The sequence below is a fragment of the Brachyistius frenatus genome, unplaced genomic scaffold, assembly GCF_029030835.1.
Source record: "Brachyistius frenatus isolate BFR_SWC_R1_liver_20210118 unplaced genomic scaffold, ASM2903083v1 Contig_38, whole genome shotgun sequence".
Taxonomy (NCBI): domain Eukaryota; kingdom Metazoa; phylum Chordata; class Actinopteri; family Embiotocidae; genus Brachyistius; species Brachyistius frenatus.
Window position 1 is genome coordinate 3,006,539 of NW_027210637.1, and position 23,085 is coordinate 3,029,623.

The window sequence follows — 23,085 nt, forward strand, 5'->3', positions numbered from 1 at the left end:
GAAGGAGGGGGAATGGAGCGGGAGAGAAACTCAAGTAATATCGCCGAAGACCACGCGCTACAGAAGACGGACGAAGGCATGCGACATGTCTCAAGGATTCAGGTAAGTTTTGATGCAACAGACAGAAAAAGCAGCTTCGAATCTGAATAATGTGGACAGAACAGTGAAAAAGATTATATATCATAGAGCACTCATGCTCTCCTTCCTATGGTAAAAAAAAAAACAGCTTAGTGAGTGTATTATTATTATTATTATTATTATTATTTATTGTTGTTGTAAACCGAGCGATGGGCTGCACGACAGACAGCTAGAAAGGAGAACATACAATATATGTAGAACAGAAATATTCTTATCTGGCACCATTCCTCGTGCAGAATTCAAATAGCCTAGGTGTCGACTACGGGAAGGTTTTTTGTCGTTTTTTTCTTTTCTTTTTTTTTTTTTTTAGTAATGAGCTGGGTCAAATCGTGAAGAATGTGTGTGTGAGGGTATGATGAGTCCAGGCAACAGTCCCAAAGACGTCCTTGTAACGTGTTTGGAAAGCGCGCTGTCCGTGGTGCTGAAATCAGGTTTCCGCCTGATTTTCTCAATGGACATCAGGAACAGCACCTGCAGCTTCTCCCCATACATTTACATTTAAAAAAATACGATAGTCTGAGAAATGTTAAAGTGACTGGCGGTCTCCACCGAAGCTAAATACATGCACGGTGAGGCGGTGCAGACAGCAGCCTTGTTCAGCCACAACTGTCCACTGATCAAAGTGTGTGTTAAATGCCTTGCTCGAAGGCATCTCGATTGATAACAGAGGCGTGAGGACTGCTGCCAGCTGAAGGAATGTGAAACAGGGCGTTGATGGAAAAGAGCATGCGTGTTTAAACGTTTGGCACATCTGGCCTCGATTCCTCCTGCTTCCATGTCACAGCAGTTTGTCTTGTTTTTCTGCAGGTGCGCGTGGATGCGTCCCAGGAGTCGTGCTCACAGCGGGTCATGGTTGGGATGAACGTGGAAGTACTGACAGACAGCAGATAATATGCCTGCGCTATTGGCACTGCTCACGCGATTAGGCACAATATGGCACGCGTAAAGATGGGTCTCTTCGCTCTCCTGTGTCTCCCCGCGTGCTTCTTTCACGTCTTCGTGCTCTCCCACAGCAGCAACATCTATGAGCGGTCGGTGGTCCCCCGTGCCGCGGCCCGCTCCGTGGCTCGCATGGACGGAGACGTGATCATCGGCGCGCTCTTCTCCGTCCACCACCAGCCGTCTGCGGAGAGAGTGGCCGATCGGAAGTGCGGGGACGTCCGCGAGCAGTATGGCATCCAAAGGGTGGAGGCCATGTTCCACACGTTGGACCGGATCAACTCAGACCCCAACCTGCTCCCCAACATCAGCCTCGGCTGTGAGATCCGGGACTCCTGCTGGCACTCCTCTGTTGCCCTGGAGCAGAGCATCGAGTTTATTCGGGATTCCCTCATCTCCATCCGGGATGATAAGGACGGGTCCAAATGGTGTATTGACGGCACCCCGTCCAACCAGCCACCGCCCTCCAAGAAACCCATTGCGGGTGTGATCGGACCCGGATCCAGCTCTGTGGCTATTCAGGTGCAAAACCTACTGCAGCTCTTCAACATCCCGCAGATTGCCTACTCTGCCACCAGCATCGACCTGAGCGACAAGACTTTGTTCAAGTACTTCCTGAGGGTGGTTCCTTCAGACACCCTCCAGGCCCGGGCCATGCTGGACATTGTCAAGCTCTACAACTGGACCTATGTGTCTGCAGTGCACACTGAGGGTGAGAGGCCATCACTATCAAATCACCAATATTGCCAGTTGTCATGTTGTCTGTTAGTGGACAATATGGTGAGATTAAAGTGATCTGATTATTTAGTTGTTGTTTTTTTCCATTGACTATGGAACGATAATAAACTGTTACTGCCCTATTTATTAATTTGATAAAATGCCCAAATGTAAAATTGTTTATGGGTCTGCTTCATGGCTCATTTTTTGGCCTTCATTCCTAAACAATTCACACTAACCTAATCGCAGCTTCTTTTTTTGGAATTGCAGCTTCACAGGTGCACTTACATGTTTGTCTCTTGAGGGGAACTAGTCAAAGACATTTAGTCACTCTTCCCTGTTCCCGTCTCAGTCTGCCACTCAGGCTTTTTGGAGCAGTCAGTCACATCCACACCTGTGCATATCTGAGTCTCTCTTCACTGCCATTGACTGCATTTGAAGGTTGTGTGGGTATAACTTACAGGAAAGGATCTTTCCTGTGCTTCGTCACAGAGCTGCCTGTGCGTGGTTTAAACAACTCAGCTATGCGGTGTATGTTGAGTAATTACTGGGTGGCCTCGTGTTTTGTTCTATTGAGAAATATAGGTAGTGTTTCTCTTTCTGCTGCCTTGACACTTTGTTATAATGTGCATTAGTTTGTAGAACCAAAGCTGGAGCTTCTTGGCTGTGTTATCGAAGTCATCATAGCAAGTTTCTGAAGTTGATATCAAGGGGAACACATGAGGGGCCATATTAGCATTAAAAATGTAGGTGTTCCTTTTGAAATGTTAAATTAATTCTATTAATTAATAATGGCATGACTGTCTTAAATTTCTCGGGATAATTATGAAATAAAATTAGTATCACATTGTCTAAAAAAATCACAACCTAGAATTCAGCAGTACATACCACGATGTGCTCACTTTCTTTTCGAGAACTCTTTTTGCCCATTTGTTTGGCCGAACAGCACAACAGCGGTGAAGACGGGAGGTAAAAAGGAGAGGCGGGTTGGGCAGGCGAAGTAATTACTGTGAAATGAATTATGTCTATGGCTTTTCATTAAAGTCTTAGTGAAACACACAGTCAGTGATGTGCACCCAAATTATGACTGACAGGCTACATTACCCAGGATCCCCCCCTTGAGGAACTGTGGACTCATGGGGAGTGTAAAACATCTTTGGAAAGTCCTATTATAGTCCGGTGTTATGGAGATGGGCTTGGACACACGTTGCTATCAGATTGATGAAGAGAGGGAGTTAGGGAACTGCAGTACCTGGAGGCATAACTAGGTGGCATCAGCTGTCTGACCTTCAGCATACACCTCCAGGAGGATCCTCTGGGACTGAAGTCATAATTTAGCAGTAATGACAGACGAGTCAGAGGAGGGTGAATTTGATTGCAAGCAACATCACTTACTCAGTATGTTGCAGTGTGACAAAAGAAGGATATTTTCCCAATAAAAAGTGAAGCTCAATGTTTAAACTTCTAATCTTTAATTGCAATTTAATCTTTTTTTTTTCTTTTGCATGCAGACATTCTGTAAATACAAGCCTTTACACTGGATGTAGATTCAGTTTTCTAAGGAACAGCAGCTCAGAAGTTTGGAGCCCCAGTAAATGTTAACAACCAAGACTTCACATCCTAATTTGCCCGATGCGGACCTTCTCGTGACCTTTGAAGAGTCATATGTAAATCCACTTGTTTGTTGTGCTCTATCTTTAGTTGCCTCTTAAACAGTGGTCATGACTGGCTTGAGCTCATGAGTTTTCACTCGCAGCCACCTTAGACAAGTTATAAATGCAGCTTGTTGCCCGTAGCAACAGCTAGGGCTGTGAAATTGCATAAATTACCTGTCCCGATTATCATCCGTCTGGTAGGGAATGCGCAGAGCGGGTTGTTTTGGTGGTCATTGTCAAACGGGCTGTCAACTAATGCACAACCACCCACCTGTCTCACAGCCGAGATGGAAAGAGTAAAATAATTGGATATCATTATTTCCATTTACCAGTGAGAGAATGAAATGAGGCAATTGAAAACATCATCAAAGGACTGTTGGAAAACCAACACATGGGCTCATTGTGCACCAGAGTAAATGCATTACTGTGATGCCTGTTTCAGCTGCTGTCATCTTTGCTCTATAAAGCAGCGCCACACACAGAGTATTTGTTGTTCATCATATAAGGGGAGAGTGGCATGGAGACCCTTGGGAACCCTGCCTCATCAAGGCAACTGTGCAACAAATGTTCTCCGATTTTTCTGTGTAGGTGTTTTTAATTTCTGTCTGACAACGCGCACATTCAACCAAACACATGTTCCCGCATGCACGAGCGATTGGATTGTCTGTGTAATCCAGTTCTCATACGAAAGAGCCGTGGGCTTCATCAACAATCCAGACCGTGGCACATTAGGGAAGCACTGCAGTCCACATGGAAACAGAAGATTTAGACTGAAAACGGCTTTGCAGGGCTTTTGATTGGGATAGCGTGCGACTAAACAAGGATAGCCATCTTCACCCCCCTTTTTTTGGCTTCGATTGCAATCAGTAGCCAGCAAACTGTCTGACACTTATTATCAGTGGATCAGGGCCAGAGCTCAGTCAGGGCTTGATGCGGGGAACAACTGCTGGGAGATGTGCTTTAAGCACAACATTGAAATATTTAGAGATGAATGGTTGAAAGCAATTAATTGTGCTATTAAATAACGTCAATGTCGTTTCTTAGAGTAACAAGGCATGTAATGCTTTGTCATGACTGAGATGCTGATTGTGTCCCAATTGGAGAATAATGCCTCGTATTTTACAGCTCACAATAACTGAAAATGCCACAGACGCTCTATTATCTGTGTACACAAAGGCTAATTTAAGAAATGGGATGAACAGACAAATATTTTGTTGTTTAATCTCAGCAAGGACAGAATGTTTTCCTGCCGATTTCTCAATATTTTCTTCACCACCTCTAGGAAACTATGGGGAGAGTGGCATGGAGGCCTTCAAGGAGCTGGCCTCTCAAGAAGGCTTATGCATTGCCCACTCGGACAAGATCTACAGTAACGCAGGGGAGAAACACTTTGATCGGCTTCTCAGGAAATTACGGGAACGTCTACCCAAAGCTCGCGTCGTGGTGTGTTTCTGCGAGGGCATGACGGTCCGAGGTCTCCTGATGGCCATGAGGCGACTGGGGGTGAACGGGGAGTTCCTCCTTGTTGGCAGGTATGGATGTGTGGTTTTCTTTTCTTACCTTTCACTTCACAGTTCAGAGCATTTCTCTGGATGGCACTGACTCGGTTAACAGGCTGGAAGCCTGCGAGATACCGCGTTGTCTTCCTGATGTGCGTGTAACCAAGGCAACCAAGAAGAATTAGACCACATACCAGTAGCACTGAATAGAAATGTTCTCCAGCAATGAATAATTGGTATTTCTGTCACAGACACAAAACTAGAGGGAAACAATGCCTCTTCCTGTTCACGCTGTCTTATTTATTTTTTTTTTTTTTAAGGCATTGCCACTCATCTCGTATATGGTAATCAAATATTAGCATGTACATATCTGTGTGTACACATGAGAAATCAAATTGAATTATAAAACTCTCTCTCTCTCTTTGTGATTACACCTCCTTATTGGATATTCACCCCACCTCTTTCGCTCCATATTTGTCCTCTTCCTCGCTTTCTCTGTCTGTTAGTCAGTGCTGAGTGACAGTGACTGACTGTATTCATTAGAGAAGGGCAACTAGAGTCGTCTCACACGCTCATACAGTGTCATATTACAGCGTGAGAGATCGTCCTCGAGCAACATTCACAGTTGTCAATAAAAGTCACAGCACAGTTGATGCTACTTTTCAGTTCATTCATGCGGTATCTTTCCCACATCATTTCAGACAGGGAGGAGGTTTTGTTTGGCACCCATCTGTTCTAGGTTAGTTGTCAGCTGTATGTTACATGAAAAGGATATTAATAAGACAGCTAAGGATGACAAGCCAAGCTGTATTTGATGAAGATGTGCTGAACACTGCATGAGTGCAACGCAGATTCTGAGCTGTAGAGACATAAGACAGTACAGTATCTTCCACCTCTACTGTATGTTCACTTATATGAACATTTTGCCACATAATCCACTGCATTTTCAAACGTGAAGACTCCTTTTGTTCTGCATCAAAAGGATGTATGAATCCATTCAACGCTGTTTGGGTCAAATCATATTTGGATGTTAATTGCGTGTGAGATGTTATTGTGCGATTAACACTGAAAGGCTTGTTTTGGTTTATTGACAATAAGCAATCTGAAACAGCGAGAAGCTCTGTTCATCATCAAACATGTTTAAAAGGATAAGTCGAGGCAGTAACTCCATGTTAAAACAACCGTAAAGATAGTTTTACATTTCAGCACAACAACAAAGGTTCAAAGATACACCGGTGCGTCGCATTTTGTGTGCCAACAAAAAAGATTGTTGTCTTGTCCGTTTTAATACACTTCTCCTGTTACAAATAGTTACAAATTGTTGTGTTTAGACAAACTCCTCTGCTCTTTGATTCTTACTGTTGATGTTAGTTGTTTTACACTGAAGAAATTGTCTTTCATCAGTTTCTATTGAAACTGGAATACAAACATCTTGGTGAAATATATTGGCATCTCGTACAGTTCGGCAGGTTTTTTTTTTAATTGCAACAAAGTGGATGTTAAAACTAACCATGAACTGAAACTATTACCAAGCATTTGAGTAGCCAAGGCCCCCTACAGCTTATTCCTCCTTGCCAAAGACTGAGACTTTAATCAGTTCCTATTCGACTGACCTGAGCTAAAAAGGGGTCTGGCTATTTTAGGATGAACAATGCACTGTATTATTGGCCACTTTTTTAAAATTTTTCACAAGAACTATTTTGCTTGGGCCTAAAAACCACTGACACAGCAGGGAAGTATTAAGACACAAATGAACACAGTTTTTTCTTTTTGGTCTTTTCGTGAGATTTGTTTTAAAAGATGTTTTATTTTTTTGCCTTTATTAGATCACCATTAGTAGAGACAGACAGAGATGGTAGGGAAACAGAGCAGGGGAATGACATGCAGTAAAGGTCCAGTCGGCTGGGAATCGAACCGGGGACTAACTACTCACGGCATTTGCACTCATGTGGTATGCACCCTAACCACGCTCCTATAATGACATTTGTTGACAAGAAAAATACAAAGACCACCAGCCTCATGCTTTAAAAGTTCAAGTTGTCTTTAAAATGTGAGTCGAGACTCCTTGTTGCCTGAGATAAAACCTAGCAATGAGCTTTTGTTATATCTAATTCTCTTGTATGTATTGTACACATACTTCATGGAGATTTTCTGGTCTAGTCAACACCTGTACTGTTGGCTGCCACCGAGGGATTGTTTTTTTGTCACTGCCACTATCCTTGAAGAAGCCTTTCTCTTTTTCCTGTTATATCTCCTGTTGGTCGAAAGGAAGGGAAGACAAGTGGTGCTTTTACTAGCAACCTCTGTTTATCTGTTACATTCAATGCATGCATGCATATTTAGGTTTTTAGCAGGGGGAAAGGCACTCTTTTTTTTTCAGATGCCTTTTAAATGATCTATTATAATGACACTCTAGGATTGGCTACATTCCTTCCCATATCTCTCCTTTTCTCTTTCCTCCATAGGAGATGGGAAAGTGTGTCTTTTTTTAGCTTTTGTAGAAGTCTCCATGGGCGGAAGAAAAGCTTCTGGGTCACCGGGAGAGAGAGAGCGAGAGCGAGAGCGAGAGAGAAGGAGATAGTGTGTAAAAATGACAGACCAAGTCTTGGCCAGCACAGATGCCAAGCCATGTGTGTGTGTCTGAATGAAGCTGGCAGACAGGTATTAGCTAATCAAAGAGAAGCTTGTTTTCTTAATTTATGCTTCCACCCCCGAAGAAGTCTCTTTTTATGAAGTGTGCATGTGTGTCTGTTTGTATTTGTGTGTGAGTGTATGTACTCAGAGCTAAAGAGAGTTGGAGATATCTAAGACACACATTGTCTTTATAAAATCAACAAAAAGATAATTCTATGAAAACTGGTAATGTAGCACAAAAAAGCAGTGTGGACAGAAGAAAAATGTTGTGCACTATTATTGATTTTGCTGCTTTTATCAATGTTTTTGCCGTATTGTTGTTTGTAAATGTGGGTCACTTGTAGTAATGTACTCACAAGGAATCATCACCCAACTCTGCACCTCACCTACAAGCTGTTTCACATCTCTCAGCTCACAGTTTTAGTTTTCCGACCTGCTACTTTACTGTTTTGTTTTCCCCCTCGCTGCTCTCGTAAGCGTTGTTTGCAGTTGCTGTGGGTCGCTGGCTCCATAAACGCCCCTCACGTCGACCTGCCCGGCTCCACGCTGACAAAGTTAACGACTGGCTGAGTGATGCAGGGAAGCACGACAAATGACTACTAATGTCGCTTTGTGTCTGCTGGATGTGTAAAAAAACATTTCACAAAATCAGCTGGAAAGGTGATAATAAGTCTCAGCTGTGGCGACAGCTTGTTACTGCTTCCTTTCAGAGAAGAAATTACATACGTAATTTCTGTTTCATTTGATCTTTGCATGAGCCACGTAAAGCACCGGTAAAGTGTTTTGAAGATTTATCTTAAAGAAGTCATCACGTAAAGCCTAAAATATGAACCGATTAAAACATGCCCGAGCAAGCAAATTCTGTTGCGGCTTTTAAAGCTTTTTTTCAGTAGAAAAAAAATTCAGTTGTACTGTCCTCAGCGGGCTAAATATAATAGCATTTTAAATGTCAAAACATCCCCAAAATGCACTGCATCTAAGTACACTCGTCTTTAAATTATGACACCACCTGATGGCAGTCAGTATATTTTGTAAGGATAACAAGGTGTGTTGTTTTCAAATCAGTGAGATGATGAGGTGGTTATTGTCTTAAATTGCATACTTGTACTTGGCACAAATACATAAAATCATATAAGAGGTCGGTGTACCAAACGTGAAGATTAGGAAAATCCAAGAGCAGCAAGTGTTGTTTTTTCTCCTCATCTCCATACGTTGAGATGATCGTAGAAAACCACAGAGGCAGACAAAAACACTATCCAGCAGTGGCTACGTAAACTACAAGTAGGCACGCAGAGAGTTCTGAATCGGAGAGCTTTTGTTTCTGCTGTTCGGCTAACCTGCTCTTTAGACAAGGGCCAGGTGTGGCAGCGTTCTCGACCCACTTTAGCCCTTATCTGCAGCCTCTACTCTGCATCACTTCAACACTTTACATCCACTCAGCTCTGGTACTGTCAGTCAGAAGGTCTCTTGTCTTTCTCCCTCTCTCTGTTGACAGTTATGATTTTGCCAGCTGCCTCCATTACTGCATGCACACACACATTGGCAGGCATGAAGAGACTGTATCTACTCTGTGCATATAATCTGGCATGCAGATACTGACACACAGCGTAGATTATTGACTTCGTTCTAGTCAAGTAGACATTAATGTCCGTCTCCTTGTTGTGTTAAAGTGCATTTCAAAGTGCTTTTATTCTGTTAGATTAAAAAAAAAAGAAAAAGAAATGGATTAATTTAGCCTGAATGTTTTACAACTAGAAATGACTGTGTGACCGAGCTGGACGCTGGTTTGTGAACAGCCCAGGAGAATCAGTCAGTTCTGCAGTAAATTGGTTGGAGATGGATAGATATAGATGCAGATCAATTAGCAGTTGGATTCCTGCTGGTCTGACCACACATTGAGGCGGAGAACCCTCCAGAGTAACCTGCTGAGAAAACGTGTCAGAGAAAACACAGACAAACAGAGATGTCGATATGGACACAGAGAGAGGAGGAGGAGTTACATAAGCATAGCGGGGAGCAGATTGTGTTAGGGACTGATTTTGAGTCTGGTAGAGTTTTTACATTTCCAGGTTTGGTAAAGCAAACAGCATACTGATGAAGTTAACATCCAGCTGGTAAACAAAGTGGAGACTTTAAAATCGAAAGAGGCAGGAAGTATGGAAGACCCACACTGAGCTAAAAGAAGGGGCCAAATGTTGGACTTTGGACATTTGTCAAATGAAAAATATTCAGAAACACAATTTCAAATTTGAAAAATTAATAAAATTGCATCATATCTGCTCAATGTGCTAATAGTCAACTGCTAGCTAACACGCTCACAGTAATAACCAAGTAACAGAGAATAATCACTGTTGTGTTAACAGCTTGTCGTGTTGCCCCCAAGTGACAAAAAAAATGAATCAATGCATTATTATCAGTTTTTGCAGATGTAATCCATCAAGAAAAACAAAACTAGACCTCCAAACCAAACAATGAAATATGTTGTTCGTCACTGCCTTCAAAAACCATGCTCATGCGTTATCAATATGACACTCCTTATGCCGAGCTGAAGGTTTGTCAGTACTGTAATAAATGACAATTATGGTTGGCTCTTTGCAAAGCACACAAATGACTGCACTTATTATCATAACTTAGTTCAAGCTCAACGTGCCTTTTCAATTTTTAAAATCTTTATTAACAGATGGCAGTATTATGAGATATTTGTTCACTGATAATATCGCCCTAAAAATTTACATTTCATAAACTATGAAAGACCAAAGTCATCATCTGGCAGTCCATGACAAATAGACCTTGGTAAAATAAATTAGCACATCAAGCCTCCACAATTTTTCTCAAAGCTTTGTTGAAGTTACTGGAGTTTTTTTTTTTAAATTTTTTTTACAGAATCCAGAGAATTTAGGACATAAATCATACATTAGTCTCACCACAGGGAGAAATCATTTTGATGTACACTGGAGAGCAAGTAGATGAGTAATATGGGTTGGATTTGTATGAAAATAAAATGAAATAATTGTTCCAATTTCACAGCCACACAGCTCTAAGACAGAAGTTAAAAAGTTCTTCCTCAAAAACTTTATGAGACCAGAAAGTTTATCTTGGCAGTTGATTAAAAACATTATTGAACTAATTTATCAGTGTTTGTGTGGTGCAGTATTTCTGTCTTTGAACACTGGAACATCAGGAGGGAACAGCGTGTGCTGCATAAAGTGCACTTGATGCTGTAAAATGGCCACAGATCCCTTACCTGTTGTTTGACAACGGAGAGCGATACACACAACGACTCCCAGGAGCGATCTGTGCGTATTAAAACACATCCAGTTCTGGTTTTGAAATGTGACCACTGCTTTCAACCAATGTGGTTTTTTTTTTTTTTTTACTAAAGCTCATTAATAGTTTGTGTTGTCACGTTCGAGATTTTTTTGAAAAAAGCTTCCTCACGATTCAATGCCTGTTTTGAAAATCCCTGCAACATGTAAAAATGGGGATTCATGAAAACTCTTATGAATACTTCTATGACACTTGGTGCTGTGAAGTACACCAAACTCAGCTACAATATAAAACAAAACATTTACAAATATGTTTATGTTTGCAGCCATGACTTTTCGATTAAAGATGAAACACTCAGAAGTATGTTTTTTTTTTTTTTTTTAAATAAAAAAGAACCATGAAATGGGAGATTTACTCATTGATAAAGTGGATTTTAAAATTGTGAATGTGGGAACACGTGTGGGAGCTGACAGGAATGCATCATAAAATGATCTGGCAGTAGTTATGTGTATGTGTGTGTTTTAACTTAGGGTTTTCTGGGGCTAACACCATTAAACTATTAGAGGAAAGCTCTGAATCCTGAGTGTTAATTTCATCCTACTCACTTATATAAAGAAATTGGCGTGGAATTTAAGTGTCACTGCTGAGCTGTAGTTTGTGCAGATTTGAGGGCTCAATGTATGTACATTTAGTGTACAGCGTCGTTTGTTATGATCCCCTCTGCTGCCTGTTCCCCGGTACCAAGCCTAGTCTCTGAATGGCAGCATGCAGTGAATCCACCTACTCATTTGTCTGCCTGCTTGCTCTCTTGCAATTAGCAGCATTTGTTTTCTCGCTCTCTCTAATGCTGCTTGAATGCTGTTATTACTAAACATCATTTGCATAAGCTGATTTTCCACATGTAACGCTCATTTCTGTCCCTGTCTTACACACACCGTTTTGGTCTGGGTCCCATTTTAAATGCTCAATTCTTTATTTTATTTTTTTAACATTTCATTATATTTCATTTGATCCTCGATAAAATGGACACTGAAACAGGAATGTGGATGTTCTGCCTCTGTAATGGTTTGGCACTCGTCATTAACAGGGTGTGACTGTCTTTTGAGTCTACACTGAGGTGCAAAGAAAGCTGCAGACCCATATTGTGCGTGTCACATGAATCTATTCAATTTACCATAAGAAGGGGGACTCAGTATTTTGAGGTTTCGCTCTGAGCGTGAATAAATGAAATGTTTAGGGAGAGAGAGAGAGAGAGAGGAGTTGTGGTGCGACACATTTAGCTGCTTTTTTTCCTGTCATCTCCGAAGGCTTTCATCTCCCCATCTCAGGAAGGAGAGCGCGGAGGATGTGGAATTTTGCCGATTGACTCCTTCTTGCGAGTGATTTGGCAAAAAGCGGGGCATGAGCAAAGAGAAACCTTATCTCTGGCAACAGCACTGAAAACAATGCCAAAATAAATGGGTATCTTTGCCATCCAGAATTGTAGCTGAACAAGGGGTTAAGACAGAATTTTTTTTTTGCTTCGAGGCGTCATCCATCCTCCATAAATCCTTCTGAATCACATCTTTTAAAATGTATTCAGATTTATGAAAATTCTTTGATAAGAAGATCAAGGATAACCAAGATGGCAGCGAATTATTTTCCTCTGATTTGATATATACTATTCTTTTAAAGTTGCATTTATTACAGTTTCAGCTTATCAGGAAAGAGGAAATATTATTAACCCTCCCGCTTTTCATACTAAAACCACAGACAAGTTTTTCCTAGATCATCTGTAATTCTCTGTATTTTTTTCAGCATGGCAAAGCATCAGCCCCACCACTGGCCACATGCTTCATGCTGTTGCTTGGTTTACTTTCCAGAAACATCTTTCCTTCGTTGGACTTCCAGTTGGAGCACAATAGTGCTCACACATTAGTTATGAATGTAAGGACTGGCGAATGACAAAGAAGGCGTGTAGGGTGGGGGAGTAAAAAGGGGGTGGACCGCCAACCTTCCCTCTTTGCGTTATTCTCAGTGTTGCATGATTTCTTTTCCTTTATTTGACCCTCTGAGCTAAAGCAGCCCCCATGAAAGTTTAGTGAGAGTTTACTGGGGGGTCTAATGGATGAATATAGCTCAATTTCATTTTTGTTGGCGGAGCCAGATTTACTGAACTGCTGGAAGAACAGACTTGTGTGCTGCTTGTGCTACGGTCACCATGGAGACTTTATTTGGCCTCATGACGGACTTGGTGTGATCGTCTCACTGTAGATCTATCATTCAGTCTGTCAGCGGGGCTCCACACTGTACCACACAATTGTTCCTTCTCAGAAAATATGGCTGTCATCTGAAAAAATTCCCCTTTAGCAACAACATTAACAAAGATTGTAATGAGAAGATAAGACCACACTGTTGACGCTTGCTCCGTAACGGAGCCCTGCTTGCATACACACACGTGACCTTAACGTATATTCAAATCTAGTCAGGATTCATGATTATATGTTTTTGTGTTCCACTGCGCAACGGAGCAACAATGAGCTGCATCTGAATATTTATATCACGCTTCTGATGTTAATTGCAAGCAGCCACACATTGTCAAGGACATCTCTCTCTTTCCAATTGATGCCTTGTGTTCCCTCGTGCGAGGGGATGGGTGAATGACATTGGAGCAAAAATAGCACACAGGCTTCGCATCTGGACATAGTTGTCACAGCCTGATTAGTAGAAGCTGAGATGCTTTCTTGAACAGACAGCCACCATTGGACTAAAGTGTTTAGAAATAACACAAATACACAAAGAAAACGGTGACAAAAATTGTAACCACAAACACTCGAAAAACTACAAATCAGTCAGGAACTGCAACAAGAGAACAATAATTTAAACAATATTGACAAAAAGAAGAAAATGAATCAACAGTAGTTTTGTTAAAAATCATTAGTTTAAGTTGTTTTAAATGCAACAATTCCAAATATTCTTCAGTTTCAACCTGTTTTTGTTCTTTTATTATCTAGATTGTATATTAAACAACGTGACGTTGGTAATGTGAAAACATCATCTTGAGCTTTGACCAATTGTGATGTCACATTTTTCACCATTTAAAGCAAAGGAGGTGGATGGTGTGCATCCACCCAGCTGGGTGGAGCAGCATGCAAAAGAAAAGGAAAGGCTGTTCTGTTCTGACCCACAAAGCATTTGTAAAGCAAATACGTTTAGACCCACCTATCTGTTCTGTTTCCCTGTGATATAGAAACCTATATAGACAGTATCAACATTACACACACAAAATATACATATTATGTATGTATTATGTAGGTATACAGTCATTTGTAATACAGTATTTGTTTTTGCTGTAATAATGGCTGTTATATTCTATCATGTTTTCCTAAGTATGTCCATATACTGTACATATCTGTCTTTGTTCAAATGAATTGTTGCCTGACAAAGACCTTGTTGGACAGAACATTGTATGACACATTTTTGGAAGCACGTCTTCACTATTTTCCAACATTTGACAGCTTCTTTAATGAGTTTATCATTTAGGAGTAAATACAGATTCGTCAGGATTATAAACAGGTGTTAGTTCCAGTGATACAAGAGAAGCTGGACATCAGTGGTACATCATCATACCCTAATGCAAGTGAAACTGAGCAATGAATCTAATGTTGTTGGTAGTGTGATAATAAGCAACCAAAATGCAAAAAAAAAAAAAAAAAGATCACAGAAACACTTAAAAATGTAGGACTACTATAGCAGCAGTGCTCTCTTCAGCCTTAGATTATGGTTTTACATTGAATTGACCAAAACAAGATCTCGTCACCCATCAGTCACTGCTACTGCTGATATTCTATATAGAGGCTTTGTCATGGGGTTTAGCAGTGAATTGATATCCTGCAGTAGTATAAAGCAAAAAGGATATTTTCCCAGCAGTGTTCCCTATCAATGTAGAGGACACTGATCTCACAACTCAAACTGGGGCATGATGAATAAATAAAAGCAGCCTGGATAGGCTTTTAAAGGCTGCCTGGCGCACCCAGGGCCTCCGTGTCACCTCGAAAAAGTCTTGTTGCCATGTAGCTAACAAGCCACCGCCACTCCTGCCTTAACTCCACAGATTCCCAGAATTAAGATAAAAGGAGGAGAATGGGAGATTGGGGAGACACATGAGTAGGGAGGGGAGGTGGGGATGGAGCATTAGTTTTCAGCTGTGGAAAACAACCCCTGTATGGCTTGTTCTCCACAGCCAGAACAGTTTTGAATTAATTAAGGATGTTGTGGGATCACAGTGGAGATAAAATGCAGAACTGAAAACAAAAATTACCCGCAGGAGGTCCTGTTGTGTGAAGTTAGAAAGAGCCGGGTTGGAAAAAACTAAAACCATTTTAGTGATGTATTTTACTCCCTTAAATCCCTCTGTCTACATAGTTTTTATGAAACTACTAAATGTTTGTCTTGTTTCATTTGAGACATTGTTGTAGATCGAACTCTACCATCAGAAATGAAAGCGGTAACAATGCTGTAGCTTTTGTTTGTTGTTCAGCTGACGCTTGTTCATGAAATAATTGATCTTTCTTGCTATCAGTCAACATATCAAGTGCTCTGATGCTTGTGAGCAAAACAAGCTTCATGCTTATAACTCGTTGTGCTGTAACAGCAGTCCAAGTAATGTGTGTCCATCAAAGTCTGGGTGAGTCTCATTGTTCTTTATGGTGCAAATGGCTATAAATTGCCCAAAGAATAGTTGCCCGTGGCATTTATCGGTTATGAGGCTTGTCTAAGGTATTTATAATTTGGTTTGGAGTCATGTGGAGTCCAAAAGGTTGTGGGGGAGAATCTTTAACCTGACTAAAATCTGAGTGAAAGCTACTTGAGGAAAGATTGCTGTTGTCCATCTTCGCCTGTGTTATTTGCTGGTTTTGAGGCTGTTAGCTGTTAGAAAATCTCACACATTTCACTGGTTAGTTGGACCTCAGTTTTGTATTTGGCTGTCACATTAGATTTCTCACAAAATCCGTTTTAACACAACTCTTGAGTGTAGATATAAGAATTACTCATAGTTTTTTACATCAAATATTGCAGGACCTTCAAGGGTTTAAATGTTGCATACTACGTCAGCAATACTAATATAACTGATAATATAGAGGCCAATGTGAGTACTTCTACTTTTGATACTTAAAGCACATATTCCTACAAACAATTACGGTGACTTGTATGTAGACAACCTGAGAACTTTTTCCACCAATCAGAGTGAGCTGAACAAGGAGACAAAAAATATTATTAAAAGTAAATGAACTGTGTGTGTGTGTGTGTGTGTGTGTGTGTGTGTGTGTGTGTGTGTGTGTGTGTGTGTGTGTGTGTGTGTGTGTGTGTGTGTGTGTGTGTGTGTGTGTGTGTGTGTTCGTGTTCCAGTTTGATGAATATGATTATTTTGGGAAAGTGAGGACATTTTGTTCAGTCGTCACTCTCTGACACGTCATTAAAGGGCTGTTGAAAGGTTAAGACTGTATTTAAAAGGTTGTGACACAGTTAAGGTTCAGGGTTGGGACTGGGGGGGTCGGGGATTGCATTATTATGTCAGTGAGGGTCCTTACAATAATGGACATGCAAATTTGTGGGTCGGTGTGTTTTTCATGTTAAAGTGAAGATTTGAAGCAGTTTTAGTATAATTGAATTCTTGTAATTAAACTCATTGACATTCTAATGGTCTGTGAATGACAGATTCAAAGTTTTTCCCATTAACTACCTGAAATTTCATTTTAACATTTGCACAGAGCAATTAGGAAACTCTTGACTCCCCTATCTTCCCCTTCCTCTTTTTAAAGTAACTCTTCTCATTCATCCTCCAGGGGAAACAGCGCATGTGATTAAATCTCTGCCCTGCCAATTAATTCATGGCTTCATAAATATACAAATGTGCTATCAAACTGGAACTAGATCATCCGGCAGAGTCGGGGGCGCTCTCAGTCTACTCACTGTTGTATACAATGCCATAAATTATCCAGCTGTTGACATGCTGTGCTACTCTAAACCATGTCATCAGGCCTCAGTAAATCATCAAAATACACACATCCAATCTCTTAGTGTATGACATCGAAGGACTAGCAGCCTGCTGACTTTACTTGCAAAGATAAATACTGATTAGAAAGATTAATTAAATGTATTTGGAGAGTTTAATTTAAAGGGGAAATGAAATTGAGTTTGCAATATCAAGACCCGCCTCAGTCTTGTGGGTTTTACTAGTTTGATCCCACTAAATTTGTTTGGTTGCCGCCCAGTCTTGATTTCACAGATCACAAGTTCCAGGTCTGATTCATGGTCGGTCAGTGTTTCACAGTTTATCCAGACTGTCCTCACCAGATGATTAGCATCAGTGATTTGTTTATATCCCTAAAACAACCGTTCCTTTCCTTTATGTTTTATGTTTGGACCCCACATCTCTTTCATCTAAATACCTGCTGCTGGCTTTAATACATGGCTTCCTGTCCATTTTTTTTCTCTTTCCTGCCCTATATCAAAGAGTTACTGATCCCATATGGTTTGTTAGATTGTGCCCAACTCAAACTTCAAGACTCGAGCTGCCTGCAATTTGACTGTCTTGGTTTGTAGATTATGGAACAGTTTGCCACAAGGTCAGATCAGAAAGCGCCTTTTAAGACCACCTATAATAGAAGTCAAGTTCTTGACACTTGTTAACCTGTCAATATGGAGGGTTTTTTTTTTTTTTTTTTTTTTTTAAATGCCAGGAGACATCTGAAGGGCAAAAATAAGCAGTCAAGGTCATGGCTGAGTTTTTCCACTTTGAAACTTCAGTCACAGTCTGACAGTCTGTCCCACCAACTTGCGGGGTTGGGCTTTTCATATCATTGAGCTGCAGGCGAGCGATGGAGGGGTGGAGGGAGATAGAGGTGGGGACTATCTACATATTCATATGTACACACATTCTGAATGAGCAGTACGGAGGTAGAGTGGATAACACTGATGCCTCACAGCAAGATTGTTCTGTGTTTGAACCTTCACGTTCTCCCTGTGCCTACATGGGTTTTATTGTGAGTACGCCCTCAGCCCAAAGACATTAATTGGTGATTCTAGATTGGCTGCGGGTTAGAGTTTAAATGGTTCCCACCCAGAGTCAGCTGGGATCGGCTCCAGCCCCCCTGACCCTGTTCAGGATAAACCGGTAAGCTAATGAATTGATGGTTGCATACTGAATGAAGGCAAAGGTGCAGAGTTATATCCAAACCCCTTCATAGCATTAGAGGATTTCTTTTTTTCCTGGAAAAATAACTTTTAATTATGAAGAGATTAATTTTTAAGAGTTTAATCAATGCCAGGAGAGGAACTTCAAATCACATCTAAAAACCTATTTATAAGGACCTTTCATTGACACCTCGATGCTCTGGTTTGTTTTTATTCTTTAGCAATTCTTGTCTGATTTGAATATTTATTGGACAGATTTCCATATAACTGAAGAATTACATGCAAATCATTTTACTGCCATGACTGCTTAAGGTGCAATTAAAGGGTCTTGACACTATGTTGAAATGACGTGGACACTGTGTGTTGTGGTGGACCGCCTGGCTTCTCTTTCCTTGATCAAGATTAAAGAAAGAATCAGATCAGATTACACTCGAATGAATACCTTTTGTAGCAGTCACAAAGATCATTTTTGGAAGGCAGTGGTGAATGATGTTGGGATAGCATTGACATATTTTGTGGTTTAGACATCAGGCTAGTTTAATTTAGCTGATTTTAGGAATTATATTTCAACGGCAACCCTTTAAGGTATGCGCTACTATAAATTCAGACTTCCCGCCACTCTGTTGTCAATGCAGCAACGACAGAACTAATAGCCCACCTGAGCAGCAATGACTCCTTAATTTGCTTAAACAGGTGTTCCTGTGGTATGTGTGACTCAGGTTATGTGATAATGGACCTTCCGATTTGCAGCGTGAAGCCGTGGAACATTGAGGTGACATTAAATCAGATTTCGTCCCATTAGGCGTCCTCAGGTGGCACGAGAGTTCTGATGACCTGTTTGGATTCCTGCCAGACAGTGCTATCCTGAGACAGGAAAGCGAGAGGATGTCATTTTAACTCATCACAAACTACGCTGTGAGAAACAGTCAAGCATGTCTTCAATGCGTTGGGCATTATTCATGCAGCACTCCTCCTCTTCCTCTCTCTCTTTTTATCTAAAGACGTCTTCTTTCCACTTTTGTGTTAGAACAAATATGTTAAACACTGAATTATACCAAAAAGACCACATTAAATGCAGTTACGCTGTCAGGTGTACATGCGTTTATGAAATACCCTTCTTTAAGTACACACACACACACACACACACACACACACACACACACACACACACACACACACACACACACACACACACACACACACACACACACACACACACACACACACACACACACACACACACACATCTTTAAGTTGGTGCATTTGTCTGTGTCTCGAGGGAGGGACAGAGACAGTATTCACTTGGAGTAAATGAAAGAAATGTGACTAGCACCAATGAACTTCACGTGTCTCTGACTCTTAACTCGATTAAGTGAATGAAAAGGATGACTCAGCTGAATTGTGCTTTATAAATATACAGCAAAAGTACAGCAAACGTATTGAGACGTAAGCAGATTTGCAGTACTTACTCAGAAAAAAGGACAGTTATGACCATATTGCTATCTTTCTCACAATTATCCAACATTGATCTTGTCTTTAACAATATTTGTTGCGTGCATTAGGAGAATACATGTTTTATTTAATGGTTCTCAGACTGCCTTATGAAACAACATTCACTACCAGTTATAAAAACGTGTCTCATCACTTTTTTCAACAGTTTCAGCACACCTTTGTCAACTTTAGCCATGTAATGTATTATAAATCTTTAATAATCTGCACACTCATATCTCTCCTATGCAAATTTAAGGCTCTATTTTCTGCTGTCCAAAACATTTAACTGCCTCTGAATGTGCAATCGACAAAGAGAGAGGTAGAAAATACCAAAGACAGGATACCTGTCCTGCCGGGACATAAACATTGAAATTAAACCACAGCATTTAAATAAACACATAAATACACCTGTGAAAAACATTTGGCTATTTTACCTTTTCTTTTAAAATAAATTTGATCAACAAAACTAAATACTTTTTTTTATTATTGTTGTCAACAGATTCCATGAAAACAACCAAAACTAACAATAAATTGATACTCTTAAGAAGCACAGCTGGGTATCAGCAGCCTGATATAATGTATATTGTTCCTTTATTTAGCAGTGATGCAACTGTTGCACTCGGTGACACGTTTCCTCATTATAAGGAACGTAGACACTGTTGTTTGTTTTCACTCAATGCTTCTTACATCGCCTGGTGATGTAAATACTTATGAGTTTACTAAATGTGTATTAATCCACATCAGTTTAAGACTATAGAGACGGTAGGGAAGGCAGACAGAAATGCATTAATAACTGTTGCACTTGTACTGTATATTTTATAGTAAGAAAAACATATATGTTTGTTATTATTCTCTGAATTCTCAGCTCCACCGGATGTGTGTCTGATACTGATCAGTGAGAGGATGACAGCGTACGTTTGAGTGCAGGTCACGTACCCTTTGACTCAGAGCCTGTCCAGACATGAAAGGATCAGAGAGTCAGACCTTATGGTCAGCTAACTTCAGGATGACATGGGCTTCCACATCCACATGTTCTTTTAGCTTGAGAAGGGCTATACTAACCCAAACTGTCTTCCAAACATTCTCACGAATGAGTCTGAAATGTCTTCTTTTTCAAAGGTCAGAGACTTTGACCTGCACACACATGAACAGACACGTCCTCATCCATCACCCAGAACATCCCGTGTGTGTGTGCTGTAATTGGTTCCATGGTGATTCATGCCTAATTGGTGTGTAGCTGTCAATAGCGAGCGTATTTGAAGAGAGGGAGACATGGAAAGTAAAATCCAGCTGAAAACTTCCACTGACTGTGATTGAGAGGAAGACGATCTCAGAGCGGGGCTGCATAAATTGTTTCTCAGTGTCGTCACCACAAGAAGAGCATCAGTGACTTGTTCAAATGCCTAAAACAGTCTTTCTTTACTTTTTTTCTTTTGTGTTTGTGTGACTCCTTCATCAGAAGCACAGGTGACTGTCAAGGGATGTTATACACTCGAAAGTCTTGGAGGAAAATAAACAGACTTTTCAGCATCTATTAGACGATATGTGGTTTTGCTGTATTACTTGATATTGGCTTTGCTACACTGGCTTCCTGTCAAATTTAGGATTGAATTAAAAATCATTTTAATTACATTTACACCTTATATTGATGAGTAACTGATCCCATATAGAACTAGAGCTCCTGATTTTTCCCAAATTCAAGTTCAATACTGACTTTAAAATCTCATCTAAAGACCTGTTTATTCTAAAATGCCTTTTACTGACGCTTTCATGCCCCAATTTGTTCTTATTCTCTCTTGCATGTGTTTGATTGGATAGATTTCTATCGTTGCTTTGTAAAGAGGGATTTTTGTAAAAGGCTATATTGATGAAGATTCACCCGCACACACACGATAGGGGCACAAAATGCAGAAAAAACTCATACATTAGGAGGGAAATTACATATTTTGTGATTTTATATTGGGATTATTTGATTCAGGCAAATTATATTTAAATTGTAACCAGCCTGTCTTCACATCTATATGACATTTAGCTCAAGAAGTGCTATACTTGGTTCAAAATTCTGTTTTTTATAGTGTTTTTCATACATTCTCACAAATTAGTTTGACTGTCTCGTTTTTCAGAGGTCAGAGACTTTGACCTGCACACACACACACACACACACACACACACACACACACACACACACACACACACACACACACACACACACACACACACACACACACACACACACACACACACACACACACACACACACACACACACACACACACACGAGCAGGCGCTCATCCTTATCCCTCACCCAAAACATCCTGTGTGTGTGTGCTATAATTGGTTCCATGGTGAGTCATACCTAATTGGTGTGTAGCTGTCAATAGCTCAGATATTTGAAGGCAGCACTGCGGGCTGGAACCCACCTTAAAGGGAGGCAGAGACACGGAGACTGAAATCCAGATGAAAACTTTCACTGGCTCTGATTGAGAGGAAGAGGAGCTCAGAGCGGTGCTGTTTATCTGTTAATTTGTTTCTCACTGTCCCCTGCACGGGTGTTTTCCATTTCTCTTCAAGCCCACCGGCCAGTTGTGTCCAAATTAGCTCGGTAGGGTAGACATTCTTGCACACAGGGTTACACAAGCAAACAAGCAAGCAAGCAAGCTGAAGGGATTGTGTAAAGCTTACAATTATGGGGGAGGCACTATTGTTGAGATTTCCATCCTCTTAAATTGCTGCAGTGGACTTGAGATAAGCCACCGAGCACTACTGCTATGCTAATTTAACATTGTACAAGAGGGGAGGTTGTAGTCTACCTACTTGTGGTGGATTTTTTTTTTTTTTTTTTTTAATGAAAGCAACACACGACTTAAAGTTTGGGGCTCGTGATGTTATGTTGCTCTGTTATCGCATTTGCTTTGTGTGACGCAAACTTTCTCGTAAGTCTCCGTCCAAAAACACACATATAGAACAACAGATTTAGTCCACTTGGACTGCGGTTTATGTTTCCCGCTCTGTCTGACCGAATGACATGGTTATGATTTGAATCATTCAGTTTAGGTCAAAGATTTGTTTGTTTCTCTAAGCTACGCCTCACATCACCATTCAAAGGCAACACACAGGAACATCCAGTCGATTCTCTGTCTTCAGTTCATTTGGATGTTCAGTTGCTGGCTGGTACAAGCTGTTCCACTCAGCCCAGTACAAAGCCTGCACAAGCTGTGTTAATGGCCCAACAGCCACCTGTTTACACATCCCGGTTTTCCTGTGCCTTTAGTGGCATTTGAATAAGCTTCTAATGAGGAACTAAGGAAGGAGCTGACAACAATACTGTTGATCTCGACTGACAGCAGCTTCACTGCTAAAAGGTACTGATTTAGACTGAGAACGGTGATTTAGTAGTTCAGTGTGAAGATCTGGTGTTAAAGATTTGTTTGTGCTTGTACTAAACACCTCTACAGCCCTGTCACAGGGAGACAGAGATGATTATGAATGAAAAAGAGGATCTATTGTAAAGTAAAGCCAGATCAGTGCAACCTTTTTTTATTGATGTTGTGTGAAATGAATGAATGAAT

The 23,085-nt window shown here is 40.7% G+C and overlaps 1 protein-coding gene across 2 annotated transcripts in view; it reads left to right on the forward strand.

Moving 5' to 3' along the window:
- The window catches only part of grm1a (glutamate receptor, metabotropic 1a), a 34,582-nt gene continuing 11,497 nt past the window's right edge, over positions 1 to 23,085 (forward strand). For both annotated transcript variants that reach the window (XM_069701812.1, XM_069701813.1), the window contains exons 1-3: positions 1 to 102; positions 946 to 1,789; positions 4,732 to 4,981. In XM_069701812.1, the coding sequence (XP_069557913.1) occupies positions 1,072 to 1,789; positions 4,732 to 4,981 (968 nt within the window). In that variant the 5' untranslated portion in view covers positions 1 to 102; positions 946 to 1,071. The remainder of the gene's footprint in view (positions 103 to 945; positions 1,790 to 4,731; positions 4,982 to 23,085) is intronic.